Here is a 19,278-nt window from a genome sequence, read left to right as displayed (position 1 = left end):
CTAGTGTTGCCTGCAGTTTTTCTGTACGCACTCACTCACTAGTGTAGGCATGTCTGCAATTACTGTTGCACTCTCACTTATCGCCGTACTTAAATCTTCTTCATAAGAATCAAAGAAATGATTTTGAAAACAAGAAGATGCCTCGAAACATCTCCTAAAGAAGGTGCGGATATGAGAACCTCCATCTTTTTAGGTAAACAAAAGATCTGCTAACTCGGTATTCTGCTTATCTGAACTTCCACCGCTGAGTTACATAATGCATGTTCAGTGATATCAGCAGAATTATTATAAATCTGAAAATCAGCGCTCAAGGTCATCTTGAAGCAAAATCATTGTGATTAATTGATAATTCCAATCAGTTAGTCACTTTGGATAACTCCCTCAAACTGGTGACCTTTTCTAAAAAGATTCTTTAGATCCATCTTAAACACCTCCTTTCACAGAAAATCCTTTCTTAAAACATCGGCAGCAAGTTGCGGAGAACCAGATCTGACAAAAACTTAATAGTATGAAATACTAATTTTCATTAATTTGAAAGACTGACAATGCAATTTTAGTAAGGAAGATACGCGTTTAAAATAAATAAAGATAAAGAAGAAACAAGAACAAGAAGAAACGGGAAATCACTAATAAGAATAGGGATTGAGCATAGTCATGAACTCAAAGCACTAGGTCAATGTACCATCATAAGCACAGTATTTGAAAACATAAAAGATGAACATAATGAACTAATAGACAACCCGATTTGTGAATTTTAATCATGAAGCCATTTCTCTGAGTAGATTTCGAAGGCGTTTCGCTTCTCCCGCTGCGCTAGTAGCAACTCCGCGCGCATGTTGAGCCTTTCGTTCGTTCTTTTCGATCACATGAATTTTTACCTTGAAAGAACTGTTTAGAGCATAACATTTGTAATAGATTATATGGCGGCGTTAGAAGAAACGCCATATCATATGCCTTATGGTGTGCTTCCTATTTTCGTTACACCCAGTGAATAGTCGGGTCAAAACGACATGAAACACGGTGCAGTTGCGTAAGCGGTCGCGCTCGAAGCGGTGGAGCTTAGCGGTTAGGATCGACAGAGGACCCCTGCTACCGCCGTCCACCGTTCATTACTGCAGTTCGCGGGACCCACCTCGATTCCGACCGCTACGCTCCTACGCTCCGCCGCACTGCTACAAAAGAATCGCTTACGCAACTGCACTATGCTTCATGACGCTTTGACCCGACTATACGTATGCATACGTACATTTTGGTACCACTGAAACATTCTCACTTTTCCTTCCTTCCTATCTCTGGAGACAATTTCTTCGTATTTTTCCGCCTTTCTCAAGAACTGTGTCCGCCGTTCCTCAGACTTCTTCATCATCCTCTCTAGCCTATGAAGGAATTCAGGTCGCTGAGAATCCTGTGGTAGGAAAGGCGTCATACAACACAACACGCATAATATTATATATGAAGTTTGCGCTCCAATCATGAGGACAATTTTCACCTCAACTTTCAACGACAAGTAAGAGTTGCTTCCCGGCACTGGGCAAGTCATGAATCCTTGAGGAGCATTTGCAAGGGGAGAAATTTCAGATAATTCAAGACGACCAAGATCAGATAGTACCGTCAGAAGACGATGGAACTCATCAGAGACGTCATCAGAACGTAGCACACCTATATCAACTTGAATATGGAAAACTTTCACACCAACTTATTGTAAATATAGTATAATAATATGAATATAGTATAAATACACTTGTGAGAGCTGCTGACAAATATGTACCTGTGAAAACCATAGATGACGGTAACTGAAGCTGATTCTTAAGCGATCTGACTACACTAACCAATCCCAGCACTATGTCCATATCGGACTCAAGATCTACATTACGGAAAGGCGTGAAGAATGAAGGCTGAAAACAAAAATTGAGCTAGACTCTATATAGAACATAATGCAACAGTACAAAAGTATTAACGAATTAATGTTATCACATCACTTTAAAGTGGAGGCATTTGTAAATTGAGAAAGTAAAGAAACTAAAGAATGAGTAAGAAATGCGCAATTAAAAAAAAGAAGACAAAATGCACCTTTGTTGATAGGAATTACGAACCTTCACAAAGTCAGAGTAAATTGACCCATGCTCTCTCTTGAATACTCTTTCGTACAAGTGTTCCGCTACAAAAGGCATAAAAACAGATAGTTGCACAAATGTCGGTTGCACAACACGACTCAAAGTGGTCCGAATCTGAGCAATTCTTGGCAAATCGCAAGTCCATAAAGCCCGTTTTGTTGTTTCCTTAAAAGAATGAATGATAAGAACGAGAGACAACAAAGAGGACAACGAAAGAGAGAGAAAAAAAAACAAACTATTTAACTCAAACTGAACTTACCAAATATACATCGCATAATGATCCAAGTATAAAATTATGTAGTACAGCGAACGCTAGGTGCGGTACAAAATCCAACATATGACTATCTATTTTTTCTAGTGCTCCAGACAAATGTGACATGATCCATTCATCCTAAATAGAGGAGCAATGCAGCTATTAGAACATTCCTTTTATTTCGATTGTTAAGCTTTAAGCTTTAAAAAAAAGTGAGAAAACTTTCTCAAATTTTCTAGCTAAGAATCGAATGCGTATCGCTTGAGAACACCTTTCAACTTCGATGAAATTACCAACAGTAATTTAACCTCCGCAAAAGGGAAAATGGTTTGAAGAAGAGAAATGTAATGTAATTACTCGAAAACATAAACCAGTAGTGAATATTCGGAGAACACCAACCGCTGGATGTTCAGAATCTACATCCTTCAATGTAGGTGAGTTTTCAGCAACAGTTTCCATATAAGTAGCCAAGTTCCACAGCTTATTGCAGAATCGCAGACCCTAGAATTGGAAAAGGTGCTGAGACCAAACATCAAAGGAAAAAACTAATTTTACTGCAGACACCACAAAAAGAAAGAAGGCAAAAAAAATGCAAGGAAGGTAATACTGCAGCGGTTACTGTAATAGCGGTAATATTACTAGTATAGAAATACTGCACGAACCTCACTGGCAAAGTCGACAACATTAAGCGGAATATCAGACGCTAACAGATCATGCCGAAGAAGAGCGAAACGAAGAGCATCTGTTCCAGATCGGGGAATACCCTCCGGATAGCGAGATGATATAATAGAAGTTGCCGTTGCTAGGATTACAAAAAAGGTACCCACAAATGAACGTAAACGCAAAGCTCCTCTACCAATTTCTTCCTGTGGCAACGAACTATTCTTTATCCGCTCCACCATTTTCTCTCGAGAAATTCCTTCTACAACATCAAGAGGGTCGATAACGTTTCCAAGGGATTTACTCATTTTCCTTCCCGATGAATCTCGAACAAGACCATGTAGGAGTACTTTAGAGAATGGCACTTGTCCACCAGACAATCTGAAATAGAGTGGCAGTGCAGGCAAGTTTTTAAAACGCTGAAAATAGAGGAAACCTCATCTTCAGACCTCATCGTCATGATTATCATCCTAGCAACCCAGAACCCAAGAATGTCCCATCCCGTCTCTAGAACATCCAGAAAAGGGCTAGTAGAATCGAATTCAGGACCCGGCCAACCTGCCTTCACGAGAGGAATCAAGGAAGAACTGAAACACAAGAAATACATTGCAGTCCAAAAAAAACTGAACGAGCACAAGGAAACAAAAAGTAAAAACAGTACATAAAAGTACATGCGGTCGGTTTTGCAAATTTTGCGCAAAGAACTTGGGTTTTGGTGCGAAGTTGGCAAAATTTATTCACAACCAGTTGATCTAGGTTGCGTGAAGAACGAACATATGATCTATTGTACCCAATGTTCATTACCAGTGCGCAAGATTGGTGAAATCGTAATAAGTAGCTAATCTGTATCACCTAAACCACGTGTCCAGAACATCTTCATCTTGTGTTATGGTAGCAGCTTCTCCAAAATGTTCACGAGCTTCGTTCATTGAGCCCGCAACAAACCATGAAGAACTGAACGCAACGAACCATGAAGAACCCATCGAATAAATGAGAATAAAATTAAAAAAAAAAACATTGACAATTACTTATTCGTTCTATATGCAGGAATCCTGTGCCCCCAAATCAACTGCCTGCTGAGACACCAAGGATCTTTATTAGAAAACCAATCGAACAATTTTTGTTCTTGTGTCGCAGGAGTCACTGAAATCTGGAAACAGGAACATTAGTTAGGTACACTGCTTGCGTGAGACAACCATTTTCAATAACTACAGTACCTTGCCGTCTTTTACAGCTTGTGCCGCTTTCACATATAGTTCCGCAGTATCCATGAACCATTGCTCTGTCAGGCGAGGTTCAACAATGTCACCTACATAACACTGGTCACCACCCAAAAATCACTCAGTAGGAATGTAGTAGAAAAAGATATTTGAATCGAGAACTATCTCATAAGAAGAAAAGAAGGAGAAAGCAACCACAAAACCAAGTTGAAAATGAAGAAGCACGTGCCTGTTCGACTGCATACTGTAATCTGCCCGTCGTGTTCAAGAGTTCCAGAAAGGAGATCGAGAGAGTTCAACTTTTCCGTGACCTGATAAGGAAAATAACTGAGACCAATAGAAATAGAAACACAGGTTAGACAGCTCTCCACCTTCGTTCTAGCATCAAAGCGATCCATACCGGCAAATTCGTTAGCCTCCGCATTCATTTTGCCGTTTGATTCTATACATGTTCTTGTTCTCGCGCTGGGATCGACAGAAATGATCTCTTTCCAATGACGAGAAGCAATCTCCCAGTCAAGATGGTCATGAGATGGAGTAATTTTCAGAACTCCTGAGAACAAAAACAACTCAAATTCTCGTAAAGATCAAGAATGCGGTTTCTTATCCAACCAGTTCCTTTCTCCATTTGCACGCTACTGTCGGCTATAACGGGAAGCTTGCGAGCAGGAACGAGTGGATTCCGCACCTTTAAAGAAATTTGCAGAAATAACCTGCGATTTTTAAGAACCAAAAAGCTATCTAAAAAACCCACATATTTCCCCACGAAGCGTGAATATCTTTCGTCTGCTGGATTTACAGCTAGAGCTACATCAGCGAACAGCGTTTCTGGACGTGTTGTAGCAACTTCGAGAAATCTGAAAAAGATAATCCTGAACAAATCAGAAGACGTCCCACAGTGCAACGTTGTGTCTGTCTACAAACAACGAAGTAGTGTTAGCGCCGAATGTGTTGAATGACGGCGGGCCCAACACAGGCTCTCTCTCTGCTTCACCCGCATTCGCTCTACCCTTTACTTTGCTTCAACCAAAAGCATCGTCGTCATTAGGTTCAATAGATTTGGTAACGGCTGTTTGCTATTTTTTACGTTATTTTACACTGTGTTTCGCGGTCTAGCTCATAGAGTGCAGCGCAAGTGATGAGGATCCCACCGATAACCGTCCAAAAGTGAAGGGGTTCCTATGCCAACCTTTCAGAAGTGGAGGGGGTGAGCACCACCTCCGAATATCGCATGCATGATTATGTCCATTCAAAAACGATGCTACCATTCAGTCACAAATAAAGCGAGCAAAAATAAGTAAAAGATAAAATAATCCGTGCTAATCGATCACTTTGCACTAGAGCGCGTTCGACTCCAACTTAAATTCGCAGAAATACATCCTCCCAGATAAATCTGGCAATAGTTTATCTACTGCAGGCATCTTTAAAGGCATCACACCACGAATCTGAGGTGGTACGGATTTCAGGTGGAGTATTCTTATACGGGATAGTAGATTATGGAGAAAAGGGCGATTCCGTCCATTTCCTCCTAATTGCCGTAAAAACCCGGAAGATGCGGCTTCGAGCGATCCGGCGCGCTATTTTCTACAACGAGTTCGATTGGAGCGCGCCAACCTTTTGCACGCGCCGCATCTTCCAGACCGTTTTTTAAATGAGGCTGATCGAAATGATTTTCGTGAAATCGGAACTCACTTATCCGATCCAAGTATAGGGTACTTCAAGCAATACATAGTTCCAACTTCAACGACTCGCTTCCCTCCATCCGATGAAGGTATACTTATTTTTGTGGATCCGTGAACTTCTGAGCGATTCACTTCCTTAATATCTTCTGAGCATTATATTTTTCCGAATCAACAAAAACACACTTCCGACATTAGAAAAAGACCTGGTCCGAAATGGAAGTCCGCAAGTGTGAGCACCAATTCACTAATCTCTTGTCACGAAAGATCAAACCATCCCTATGCAGAGTAACGAATGCATGAATGACGGCACTGGAGAACTTCTAGGAGAGGACGTACTAAGACAACATAGTGAAACTAATTGAAGATAGCTAACAAATTAAAGATAGTGGTGGGGGACAAAAGAAGTTGAAATGGAGACGAAAACCTTATGTTCTCACAGTGGTGGTATCGAGCTAAAAATCATTCCTATTGAAGAAAATGAAGCTCTCATACCACTCAGCCAGAAATAGAGGATTTCGCCCACGGATTCTAAAACTTCATAGCCCACCATAGTACAACATTTTTTTAAAAATGAGCGCAGTTCAAGTGCTTAAGTGAAATAGTGGCAAGTCGGTTCAATTTTTATTTTTTATTTTTTGATTTTTTCACACGAACTGGGTTGATTGCTTTTGCTTTGACCTGTTATTTAAAGAGCAGATATGATAACCCGTCTTTGAATGCGATTTGTCTTCTTTACTTCAAAAGATTTGTTTTTACGCCAGAAAACGGTAATAAGTTCGAGCAGAATGCACGTGCAGCAGAAGTTATACTCCATCATATATCTTGCAAGTTGCAATCTCTGCGATCGAATGGAATCTTGTGAAGTAAATGGATGGAAATACTACATCCTTCGTGCCCACTCTAGCTATGAAATGTCTGGATAGGAAAAGCTGCTAAGAAGTCTTTTAAAAAATCAGGTAGTATTTTAAGAGAAAAAAGTGGAAAAAAGAACGATCTCGAAACATCATGGTACACCATAAGTTCCTCTTTTCACCGGTGTAAAGAAATCTGGCCATTTTTCTTCAAAGCAAGAATAATATTCAAAGAGAAGCCTAAGTTTATCTTATCTGACAGGGAATTTCCTTGTCGCTGCAATTTTTGAACTCACTTCGTTACTTAGGATACATTGGTGACGTTCAGAGATAAAAAGGAGAAATCACATACATTTAAAAAGTTAAGAATCAATTAAATCAAAGATGTTCACGAGTTCTAGTTATAACTGTACTAACAACGGGAACTAATGACATATAAAAGTTCAAAATGTTTCAAAGTATACCGAGTCTAGAGTGTAGTATGAGTTTTTCCAGTCCAAGGTAGCACCCAGTAAGTCCAGTTGCTTTCGAATTGCAGAGGAGCTCCTTTAAAAACATTGAAATAATATCAGAAAAGTTCGCAAACAATCCGTAGTTGCATATTAACAGTGAAAAGACAGATATAAAGAAACGACCGAGGTAAAACGCATATGTTTGGTTCAGGCATGTGAAGTAATTCATCGCAACTTTTGCAACTCAAATAGCGACTGCAATTCTCCTCCGCTCCTCTTCTATGAGTAAAAAAGCTTAAAAAGCTTTTGCATCAGTAAACATAAGTTCAGGCATGAATATAAGCGAAATAAAATAGGGACAAAACAGAAATATAGAAGGCATATTGTATATCAATATAAAGGAGTAGCGTAGTGCATTAGTAAAGCGAATCAAATACACATAGCAAAAATTGGTGCAGAAATAATAAAGTTATTTGCGTTGGAGGTAAAAAGACCGACCAAATGAACTGGAAAGTAGAAATGGCAGAAAGAAAGTGTTGCATTTCTCGTCAAGATTCCCTCCGTTATTACTAATATCTGTCCGCTCAAATTTAGGAAAATGATTCTAAAATGTAGTAACTGTATTGGGCTTGTTAGGAACATACTATTACTTCATACTTTTCTTGAAAACTTCGCTTCAGCTTCCCCTTCATTGTTCATTTACTGTTATAAAAATGTTTTCTCCGAACTAAACTGAATTGCATGAAGTCATGTTCTATGTGGCTTCACTCTAATAATTATTCTGTACACGACTAACTCTAACTTTTATAATGGCATGCATCAGATGCACAGTCTTCGCCATCAATGGTGAACCTCGACTTTATAGCAACACCCTGTAAATTATTCTCCCGTTCCACGTAATTTTGGGGTTTTAAACTGCACGTTCTGGCGCAGTCAAATTCTAATTTCTTCGAACAGTGTTGACGTTCAAAATAAAATAAAACATAAAGCCTATATTAAATGCCACACTTTACGTGTTTGAAGACAGCGTATCACGATCCCAGGAAAATCTCAACAAGTATAGTCGGGTCAATACGACATGAAACACGAGTGTAGTTGCGGTGCATTTGCGTACGCGCTCGAAATGGCGCGGTGAAGGCAGCAGCTGGAACCAAGTTGGGGCCGTCGCAAACTGCAGCGATGGGTGGCGCCAGCAAGAATTTCACCACGCTCCTAGCCACTACGCTCCACCGAAGCGCCTCGAAAGAAGCCGCGTACGCAATTACGTACGTGTTTCATGTCGTTTTGACCCTATCATATATAGCCGTAGGGGTATGGTTCACGATTATGAGCATGATCAAGGTCAACTCCCTCTAGTAACCCAAAAAAAGTTCCTTATGTGACTCTGTCTCCCCAATAATGTATCTTATAATGGTTGATAGAACGTCCACAATGAGTCTGTGGCTGTGTGGGTGGGTCAGTTTTTGCTGCTTAGTTGAGATATACAAATCGGATCAAGGGAGCTGGATGATGATGAAGTTGCCTATCCTGCCGCATTTTTAAATTCCGTCCTTGGTAAAACGGGATCACCCAGGACTATGATTACTTGAGTGTAATGACACTCCTACTCGTGAACTACTCCCCTACCACTATCCGTTCGAGGATAAATCCAAATATCGTAAACTTCGTTATAGGCTACCTTAAGTCCAGTTACATTCCTCGAAGAGAAAAAAAGAAACAAATTAGTAGAAAAGATACTTTACATTTAACCACGAACGTTTTACTCCACTGATTGCAGCGGTCCAAAAATTCCTTTCTGCTCAGCTGATCAGGCCGCACGCCTTTCTGTTTATACAGTTCTCGCTCAACTACAGACTGCGTTGCAATACCAGCGTGATCAAATCCAGGAATCCATTGCGTCTAGAAATTAAAAAACTGATCTGAACGTAGCCAAATGAAAACACTAGAAGCTAGTAACAATACACAAAATTGCTCACTGACAACGCCTCCTTTTATTCTGTGATGTCTACAAAGTGCATCTTCAATAGTAGCCGTTAAAGCGTGACCAAGGTGCAGCTTTCCAGTGACGTTAGGAGGCGGTAGAATCATACGAAAGGTTTTGCCTGAAGTCAAACGCTCAATACTGCCGTCACCTCACGTAAATAATAAAATAAAAAGAATTTAAACGAGTCGTGAAACTTACCAACATTCATGTAATTCGCCGCTGCCCATTCCGTCCTCCTCTCATAGTCTTTTATAACAACGTCTGTATCGAATGAGCTGGAAAAAGGGCTGAACCATAAGAACAATAGTGAGCCACAAACTGAATTGCGGAAAAAAATCAAAATCAAAACTGAAAGAGCTGTAAAAGAAGCGTAAAACTCGTCCCACACACTTGTAGAAGGTATATTTGATATAGTGGCGTCAAAACGACCTGAAGCTTCACTTAAACTCCTCTCTGCAGTTTAAGTGAAGCTGTCCCCAAGTGCCAGCTCAACCGTGCCGCCCGAGCGCAGCCGCTTACACAACTGCACGAGATTCACGTCGTTTTCACCCGACTATAGCACCAGCGCAAACTTTAAAGACTCATACTTGAACTTGTAGATAGCTGCGAAAAGAGTTGTTACTTCTATCTAAATGGCAAACGCAGTAAGCACACATACACCTACTCTTAAAAGTTCTACAGGAAAGCGCACCCGAAGAAAACTACGAGACAAATGTTTTCAGTTGATGATCTTAAGGATATGTACAAAGCGACGGGTGCGCTTAAATCAATGTTCAATGTTAGCCAATCCTTTCTCAATGCTCGAGCAAAACAACGCTTGAACATTGAGAAAGAACTCGCATAAAATTTCGGTGCTTCAATGTCCTCCAAGAAAGGAAAGAAACATTAAGTAAAAGCGGAGGGACGTTGGCATTTCTGTAAACATTATCCGCAACGCTTTCGTTGCAAAAGAATCAAGAATCCTACAATGGTAGGCCAAAACCACTGTACGTGTAGCTTTTTCGATTCTCAATTAAAGAAATTTTCAACGCCGGACTTCAACAGCAACAATATAAATAATGTCTATAAGTGGTTGGAGCGAGACTATATCCATGCTAAAAGGTCCCGTTGTGACTGCACGCTCGAGAGCGCCCTAAGCGAACTAAATCTTTGTCACTCCGATATTGATAGCTTGCTGCTGGATTTGTCTTAGAAAATAGAACACTTTAGACATCGGCCCACTGCACAAGACACATACACGTTTCATTCCGAAAGATTTTGAAGTAGAACGAGCTGCACCATCTCAGATGGATTGGTTGAAGCGAACCACTTTATCTGCGGTTAGATTAATATTAACGGCGACCACCATTTAGAAGCTCTAAAAATTCCGAACGAATGTTATAAAAACCACCAGATCACATTTCACATTTTTATCTTGCCACTGTGATAGCGAGTTTCTTCACTAGATAAATCTCACATATTAAGCGATGCAGTACGTTTCTGATTCGCAGTTGCGTATAAACGAGAGTAATTTATTCTAACTCTACTTGGCTATACGAGTTCGAGAAGTGGTGACATTCAAAACCGAAATGATAATGAGAAATTTCGGTCCGGTCGTCGTACGGTCCCACCATAGATACAATAGTCGGAGTTGGTGCTCCAACCCCCTACATTTTTGAACGACTGGCGATAAAACCCCCTTCACTTTTGGACCTTTGACTAAGAGATCCTCAATACTTGAAGTCCACCCCGTGAGCCAGAAACCCTTCACCCGAGGAGAGTCTGGCTCTCCCATCGCATCGATGGGTCCCACCTCGTTTCCAACTGCTGCCGCAAGTGCACCACAACTACACTCGTGATTCATGTCTTTTTGACCCAACCATATGTTTGCAATCCGGACCCTCCTCAGGTGAAGAGATCTGCCTCATGGTAGGTAGCTAAAATGAGGGGGTCCTTTCGGCAACCATCCAAAAGTGAAGTTGGTCTTTTCCCCAACCGTCTAAAGTGAAAACAGTAATTTTTCAACTGTCCAAAAGTGAAGAAGGTCAACCGTCCAAAAAAGAAGGGGTCAGAGCAGCGGCTCCGACTATCGTATCTATGCACGCCACCCATGCGCATGGCATTGGTGCTGCATAGCCATCGTCAAGAATACTGAAAGCTGTTTAGATCGAATGAATAGCCAGACCTGCGCAGGAGTCGGACGAGACTCATCATGTCTACGCCTCCGGGCACCTCTTGCGACCTACCTTAGCATAACAAATCTACTTGTAAGGCCCAATACACCCTCAGTGCTATGTAAACTGCTGGTATCAATGAAGAACGTTACTCATAGAAGTGAAGACTAATCAGAAAAGCGAGGATATGGGTAAAAAGCGGAGTTACGTCCTTCTAATTAGGGGAAAACACTACTAGGTTTTGTAGCGGCACAAAGTAGACAGTGTTGAGGACAGGATGTAAAAGATAAGAACTTCGAAATTGTAATAGTTATCACTTAGCCTGGATATTCGCGTTATAACCCACCAAAACCTTCGCAAAAAAGCAACTGAAAAGAAGATAAACTTACCTTTTCGACTTCACACTGAACCGTCGAATATTAACAGTCCGTCCTATCCGCCGCAAGCGATGCATTTTCCCAGGAGTTAGTGATTGTTCAAAAACGTCCAGTGAAGGGATAAGGGCAGATGCCTTAGTCCATAAGCATAATTACAGCATATCCTCTAATAAACAAGTAGGAGTTGATTCCAAATCGAAGCTCAGTTGCAACGCATACGAAGAACGGCAACCGAACACGGTTCTGCAGATGCACACAATGCGCTCCAGCCACGCAGCCACTTAAAGGCATCATCCCACAAATCTGAGGTGGTGCAGATTTCAGGTGGAGTATTCTTATAAGGGATAGTAGGTTATGGAGAGGACGGAGATTCCGTCCATCTCTTCCTAATTACCGTAAAAAAACGTCTCGTATCGTATCTTCCGGGCCGTTTTTTTACGGCAATTAGGAAGAAATGGACGGAATCACTCTCCTCCCCATAATCTACTATGCCGTGTACGAATACTCTACCTGAAATCCGTACCCCCTCAGATTCGATGCCTTTAAGCTCTGTCCGGTTAGTTATAGTCTCTCTTGACTCGCTTGCGTTAGAAACATATTTTTAAGATGCGTTTCAGAGGTAGCATTCCTACATTCCTATAGTATAGATGGCCAGAGCTTGAGATGAGGAAGTTCCCAGTGGATCACGGCACAGAATCACACAAGTCACTTGAATAGTCTCTTGGGGAAACCTCATTGGTTGTCATCCGCTCGCTCACAGACGCGATGCGTGTACGAACGTGACGCATTGCAACGTGTCTCGTAGGAGAAAAACGTACCGAAGTCCTAAGAAATTTACGACTTCGCCCCAATAATTACGCTTTCAATAGATGTTGTTTGACTACCGCGTCACAGTTGCAAAAGACATGTAATCAACTTATTTCATCCACAGATTTGATTTATTTTCTCCTGTCGAAATGTGATGAAATGCTGTCGCTGATGTGTAGAATATTGTTCACATAGTTGCTCACATTTATTAAATAAACAGAAACTTTGAGTGAGAGTTCCGGACCTCAACAGGTGTAAGAAAATATGAGCACTATTGTAACGCAAGTACTCTTTCAATTACATTATATGCTACTCTGAGGAAGGTTGAGCTGGTGTGGGGAGGAGATTATGGCAGTGCTCGACTTCTAACAATCGGGGAAAGTCTAGAACAAAATAGGCTGTGGGATGGCTAGGCCAACCTGGATTGAAGTCTTCGTTCTCCACTTTCTTAGATGACATGTACTATGTGGTTTTTTCTACGCAGTAGTCGAGCATTGGTTAATGTTTGATGAAAGCGTAAGAAAAGCCAAAATGTTTTGCAACCTTAGCCGCAGCCATCCGTTGCCCAAAACAAGGTGGCCATCAGTAATACGGGACTCTTTCATACAGCTGCCTCGCAGAAAAAAAGTTAAATAGAAGGAAGAACAGGGAGACAGCTCGTCTGCGTAGGTTGCTGCCGCGTGTGATCGGAATAATTATCGGTGTGAAGCCACCCGGAACATGGCCAGAGTCAAGCGTTCGCTGGAGTTTTCTCAACAAGTGGTCGCAAGGAGGGAGTGGGAGCATGAGGGGTCGTAAGGTAGTGGAGATGGGAAGAAGTGAAAAGAAATGAAGACAGCAAAGAGGAAAGGAGGAGAGTGCACGCTGCTAAATACACTCATATGAAAGGGTGCAAAATTTAATGATAATAATAATCTAATACGCACTTTGGTGAGGATCCCAGCCATAGTCCAAGTCCAAGTAAGATCTTCGCATTCAGCGCTAAAGGGGTTGAAGAGCACGTTTCATATCCACTCAAAAAGAGGTCTTGAATTTGCTAGAAAGCGAAAAAAACCACATTTACAGCTGTAAATAGGGATAAAATTGGTGCAAACTAGGAACCACGAGTTGGTGTATGACGACACTCGCAGTAGATTTCATACAACACAATTTTGCACTTCGGAAGAGGAAGACTTTGTTTATATTTAGGCAAAAGTTGGTGTTTCTAACTCCTTTAGTTTTTCTTTTGTTGAAACATAGTTGGGAAGAATTCTAATTAAAAAGGTCATACAAAATTTCGAACTATCGTGGACATTTCGGAAATGTCGTAAAAAAAGTGAGTCTGGACAGCAGCAACCCCACTCATACCATCAGTAGGCAGCGTGATTTCGCAGTGGCACGTTCTGCTTGAAGCCTGGTGTGCTTCCTACGTTACCTACTGAAGACCACTTAAAACCAGCGTTTCAGCTCGCCTTCGGAAGTGCTTTGAGCCTCGGTTGCGCTCAGAGGAACTGTAGCGGAGACCTCGTCATAGTATGTATGCTTTATACAAAATTACGTCAACTTCTTTTCAAAAAATTACTTGCATTAATTAGAATAAATGATTGTTCCTGTAGATCAAACAACATAAGAATTGAAGATAGTTCCAGCTTATCAATCGTTGCTTAATTACGTATTTGTAAGTGTTTTCAAAGAATGTGATTATGAAAACTATCTCACGCATATTCAAGATAGAAAACAAACCTCAAGAATCTTGGAAAAGATGGAGTTTTGCGTAAATTTAACGCTTTTTTATTTATATTGTACCCTTCCCTAAGTCACCAATATTTTCGTTAAACATAAAATTTCAGAAAAATCCGAGTAACTGTATGTACCTCGGTAACTAACTTAATATATATCTGGGATAAAACGGAGAAAAACACAGTTTCTTTGTGAGGAAAGAAAGGTAGCTTTATACGCCGATAGCTCCACTGCTGGAATTTGTACTAGTTTTTGTTCTTAACTCTCTTGTCTGGAGCAGGCGTCTTGTTAGGACACCATCAGATCCGTCACAGGACTTCTTTTAATCCGTCTCAAACATTTACCCGTGTAACGGAATAAGCTACTTTTGCATATTATGTATTATGTATGTTGCCCAAAAATATTAGGTGAATTAAAAAGTTCTGAGCGTTTCTTCGCTCTTCTTCGAGCATAAAATTAATATAGTTGGGACTAACCGATTTAAATAAATATACGCCGTTTTGTTACTTTTGTCCATTTCGACGGCAATCTCAAAATTCCTCAGCTCAGGAATTCCTTCCCCTTATTGGCGAAATACCTGACTACCACATTTTCGCAAGCCCCTCTTGTGGGCAGTTTTGTACCATCAAGGAAATTTTACAAATGCTTGAATGCCGAATCTGAATTACACGGCGGGTGCGGCAGAGCCACTACTCCAAGCTATCGGAGCTTCGGACGACTTCTCACTTCTGTTAAAGACCTGTACGGCCTGGCGTTATCTTGACGGAATACAACACCTTTTATCATCGACCCCGATGATGTATAAGGGGGTGGTATAAAGGACCGTTCGCGGTTATGGTTATGCTAGAAAATAACGACTTGTACGGTCAAGGAGTGCGGCAGACTACGCTCTGCCCGCTTTTTCATCCAATCCTATTGCTGACAATTGTTCTACTCACCTGTACTCACATAATAAAGACATTCCACTGAACCACCTCTTTTTGGTCTGTTCAAATAGGGTTATAAAATACCCTAAAGTCTCTAGTCACTCACTCACACACCTTTCCTATTGGCAAATTCGCTTCTTGTCGATCGCCGCTCTAATTCGGTCAGTTGTTAACTGTAGAGATCCAAAATGAGCGGTTGGGCCGACGGGAGGAGATCGTAGTGAATGATTTCCTTCCAATCCCACCAAACACAGCAAAACCTTCTTGGCCGTTACTGCGGGCTAGGCGATAGTTTAGACTGACTCACTGCAACTGAACCGCGATCTTTTTTCGGTTCTTGTTTTCGTATGTGATCCATTTTTTACTGTCAGAACCATCTGCCTTGAAAATGAGTCGATTTCGCAAAGTTTCAGTGAAGAATCGCGGGCATCAATTCGGTCCAAATGGTTTTTTACTTCAATTCGTGTGACACCCATAAATCGATCTTCTTCTTGAGTTCAGCCTAATGCAAATACTTCCAAATGGTTTTCTGACTGATCTTCAGTTCTTGGCCAATAGAATATGTTCTCACATGGTAACACGACTTTCCATGTTTTTGTAGGCCTTTTTTATTGGCCTGCCAGAGCGTGGCTCAACTTCGAAGTTCATATTACGGGAACAGAAACTTTGAAACCACCGTTTTGCTGTTCCATTCGACACTGCATTGGGTCTATAATCGGGACAATTTTTTTGGGCGCATGCTCCGCCTTTTCACATTGGTCGTAGTGGAGGATGCATCAAATCTTCTCTTTTTCTTTACCTCCATTTTGGAACGCTACAGTGTATAACTGGCTCCTCCAAAAACACAGTCAAACTCCTGCAAACGACTGGGGAAATGTTGATAAACAACTTCTTTTTTTGAAGAGTACTGCTACCTTGAAGTTGCGGTGTAGTATGACCCGATGCAATGTTTACATCGTCAGATATGGCTCACCGAAGACATCTAACGAAAACGCTCAGAACCTTTCACTTCGCAAAATACATATGATATAGGTCGCCAAATTAAGCAGAAGATCCTCCTACTTCTTTTAGATTGGATTTTGGGTACTACACCATTGTCATTGTGAGCATTTACATGCGAATTGTTATCTTTGAAACTAACCACTTTTGCCTATCAAACGAAAATTGTCGGCATGATCTTCAACGTTTGCTGTCGTTTGCACCCAACACCAAAATTCACCAGATTCACTCCTTCTAATGGCAATTTATTGACGATTTGTATCACTGGCCTACATTTTCACGGATTTTGTACAAATGTGTTGGTGTTTTCAATTGTTATTAATAAACATGAAAAAACATCCTCAAGAGTAATCTATGATTATTGATCTGCAAACGACTGGGGAAATGTTGTCGAAGAAGATGTGATCCCTTGTCAGCGAAGCAACTCCTAACAGTAGAAATAAATGAAAGTTTCTTGAAAATCATCTGAGAGCGTTTCCTATATTATTTTAAAGGATTTAACGCAGGAAGGGGGAAGAGCAGAGAGGGAGATGCAAAAAGATGTTCAAATGCTCGTCAGGTAGGAGAAATCACGTCACCCTGGAATCTCACGCTGAGCTCCACACATGCTGTGTCGTTCTTCGCATCGCTTCTCCAGAAATCCAGTGAATGAAACCCAAACAGGTTTTTTATTTGATATTCCCGGGATAACAACAGAGTCAATTTCCGTTTACTTTGTATTAGGAAGTGTGTCGAAAATTCAGAAAGAGAATAAATAAACTATCAAGCCCTCCGATACACTTAGTTGCCGGAGAAGCCGGACCTATAAGTTTCAGTCAGTTCGTTTTTTTTAACTGTTCATCTACGTTACGCAGCAACTACTGAGGTCTATTTGTGAAACATAGCTATTATGGAAAACACAGAGAAGGTGCTAGTGTGTGGTGTTTATTTTCATCTCAGTCACTTTAAGATTGTGTGCAGCTTGCAAGACTCGAAAGCTGTCGAGTATCTTCAAACACAACCTGTATTTATAAGGAGCTTTCCTACTTCCTACGCCACTACCTTAATGAAGACAAAATATATCGGACGTAGTTGCGTGAAGCATACTTATTTGAATCATGTGTGTCTCTTATGTGTCAGGATCAGGTTAATCGGTGTTCTCGATGTCGCTAAATTCGAAATCAATGTTCGCTGTTAGCTTTCGAAGAATGGGAAGAAGTGGCACTATGATCAGCAAAAAATAGCAAAGTGTTGAAGCTCACGTTTCCCATGAACATTTGGACTGATCTCCATGGCACCTGCCTCAGTACACGTTTTCTCTTCGAAAAACAAGATACGTTTGAAAAAAAGGTGTACGTGGATTTAGAACTAACAATTGGTATGGTTATATTCACTCATGATGAGGAACCAAAGCTCAGTCAGGAGTGCTCGAAGAAGCACTGCAAACGTCTGAACTGATCAGAAGCTAAACACAGCACGCACCTAAACACTTCAACAGCTCAGTCCCACATGACCATCTCAGCCCCAGTGTTAGCGTTTATCACCCAGGAACACGACCGCACAATTATTTGTGAACCGCTCAGCCGACCCGGTTACCGGTACCAATCAAATTTTCCTGAACACATGCACCTAATTTCCCGATTTCCATCGCCTAGACAATTCTATCGACTACTGACTATTCTCATTTAGGATCAAAAGGGAAAGCGAAGTAAAAATCGGCAGGCGAACCAATATTAGTACACAAATGAAGTGAAAGCACACAACGCTTCACAACTCTTAGAAATGATTGATCAGCAGTTCTCGGAATGATAAGTGAACCACGATTACGTCTGCGTCACATTTCCTTGGTACGCTTTGCCTCAGCACAGTCTCGCCATGTGTATCTCTCATTCCTTAAAAAGTTCTTAATAATGGGAATTTTGAGTCACTTTGAAAAATGCCCCTCAAAGAAAACAGATTTCTTTAAACTTGAGCTCTTAGTCCACGCTGTAAACTATCGCAATTGTGCTTGACATTTTGATCTGCTTTTGCTATTTTTAGTGCTACGAAAATGTTCAAATTGATTTGAAAAAACATACATTAACTGGTTCATTCAACTAACATTCGCTTATATATGTGTTAGCGTTTATCACCCAGGAACACGACCGCACAAGTATTTGTGAACCGCTTTCCTTTAGTGTCATTTCCTTTAGTGGGAAACAAAAGAGTTCTTCCCGGCAGTTTAGCAAAGATCGGGCTCATCTGGTGTTTTGTACGACATGCACTCCATGTTGAACATCTCTTGGATGTATTTGTGAACAACAACTATCGTACAGGCCGATTTTTGGGTTACTTTCTTCGCGTCATACGCAGTACCACTCATTTGAAGGACGGTCCTAATTACTTGAAGTTGAGAGTAGTGAAGAAGACTAGAAGTAGCATTGGAGAACTAAACGAGGCATTCTCTAAGGATTTTAAGAAATTCTCTTTAGGAAAAATCCTGAACGTTCTTAACGTCATAAAGCTGCTCGTGACATCCCACCAGCACTTTTAAACATGTGCGCGTAGCCGAGAATCCTCGTCGGTGCAGGGGAAGCGATGCAAACTTCAGTAGCAACCTTAGATAATCGGTTATGAAGGAATAGAAAGCTCACTCCATTCGCAGCTTTCTTCCCAACCTCATCTATTAGACTGCCCGCCCGGCTGTGAACTCTGAGGGCAGCCTTACGGTATCTATGGGTAGCTGCAAAGTGCTCCTTTTTGGATTGCTGTCATGCCACTGCCTCAGGTTAATATCCATAAAGTGGGTCTGGGTGTGCGTTTTCTCCCGCTGGAATGCTGCGGGCAGCTTTTAAGTCGTTTTGATTATAGAGAAACCCAGATCTTTGGGAAACGAACAATAACAACAATCTTACATTGGAAGTTCTTATTTTTAGAGAACTCCTAAATTCAATCCAGTCATCTGTGCTTGCAAACTGACTTCATTCTTGTTTTCATTGGCAGATTAGGAAGGACGATCAATCTACGAGTTTCGAAAGGATGCATTGCCATGACCGAAGTTGACAATAGCACTGCCAAATAGGTACCATGTTCAACGTATGAGGAATCTAAGTATAAATGTAA

The 19,278-nt window shown here is 41.1% G+C and overlaps 1 protein-coding gene across 1 annotated transcript; it reads right to left on the bottom strand.

The window, feature by feature from the left end:
* Positions 1–758: 758 nt before the first annotated feature.
* On the bottom strand, positions 759–11,823 carry RB195_013890 (uncharacterized protein; the record flags this gene model as incomplete). Its single annotated transcript, XM_064203910.1, has 24 exons — positions 759–878; positions 1,274–1,405; positions 1,490–1,659; positions 1,769–1,895; positions 2,094–2,279; positions 2,374–2,505; positions 2,767–2,868; positions 3,030–3,169; positions 3,224–3,408; positions 3,477–3,614; positions 3,880–3,981; positions 4,056–4,177; positions 4,245–4,336; positions 4,477–4,558; positions 4,619–4,800; positions 4,860–4,935; positions 5,002–5,104; positions 5,940–6,064; positions 6,133–6,249; positions 7,245–7,326; positions 8,989–9,131; positions 9,213–9,334; positions 9,415–9,491; positions 11,759–11,823. 24 exons carry the CDS (start codon positions 11,821–11,823, stop codon positions 759–761), a joined length of 2,922 nt encoding a protein of 973 aa, XP_064059791.1.
* Positions 11,824–19,278: the final 7,455 nt, after the last annotated feature.

This window comes from Necator americanus, chromosome V (genome assembly GCF_031761385.1).
Source record: "Necator americanus strain Aroian chromosome V, whole genome shotgun sequence".
Classification (NCBI taxonomy): Eukaryota; Metazoa; Nematoda; class Chromadorea; order Rhabditida; family Ancylostomatidae; genus Necator; species Necator americanus.
This window is presented reverse-complemented; position numbering and strand designations above follow the sequence as displayed.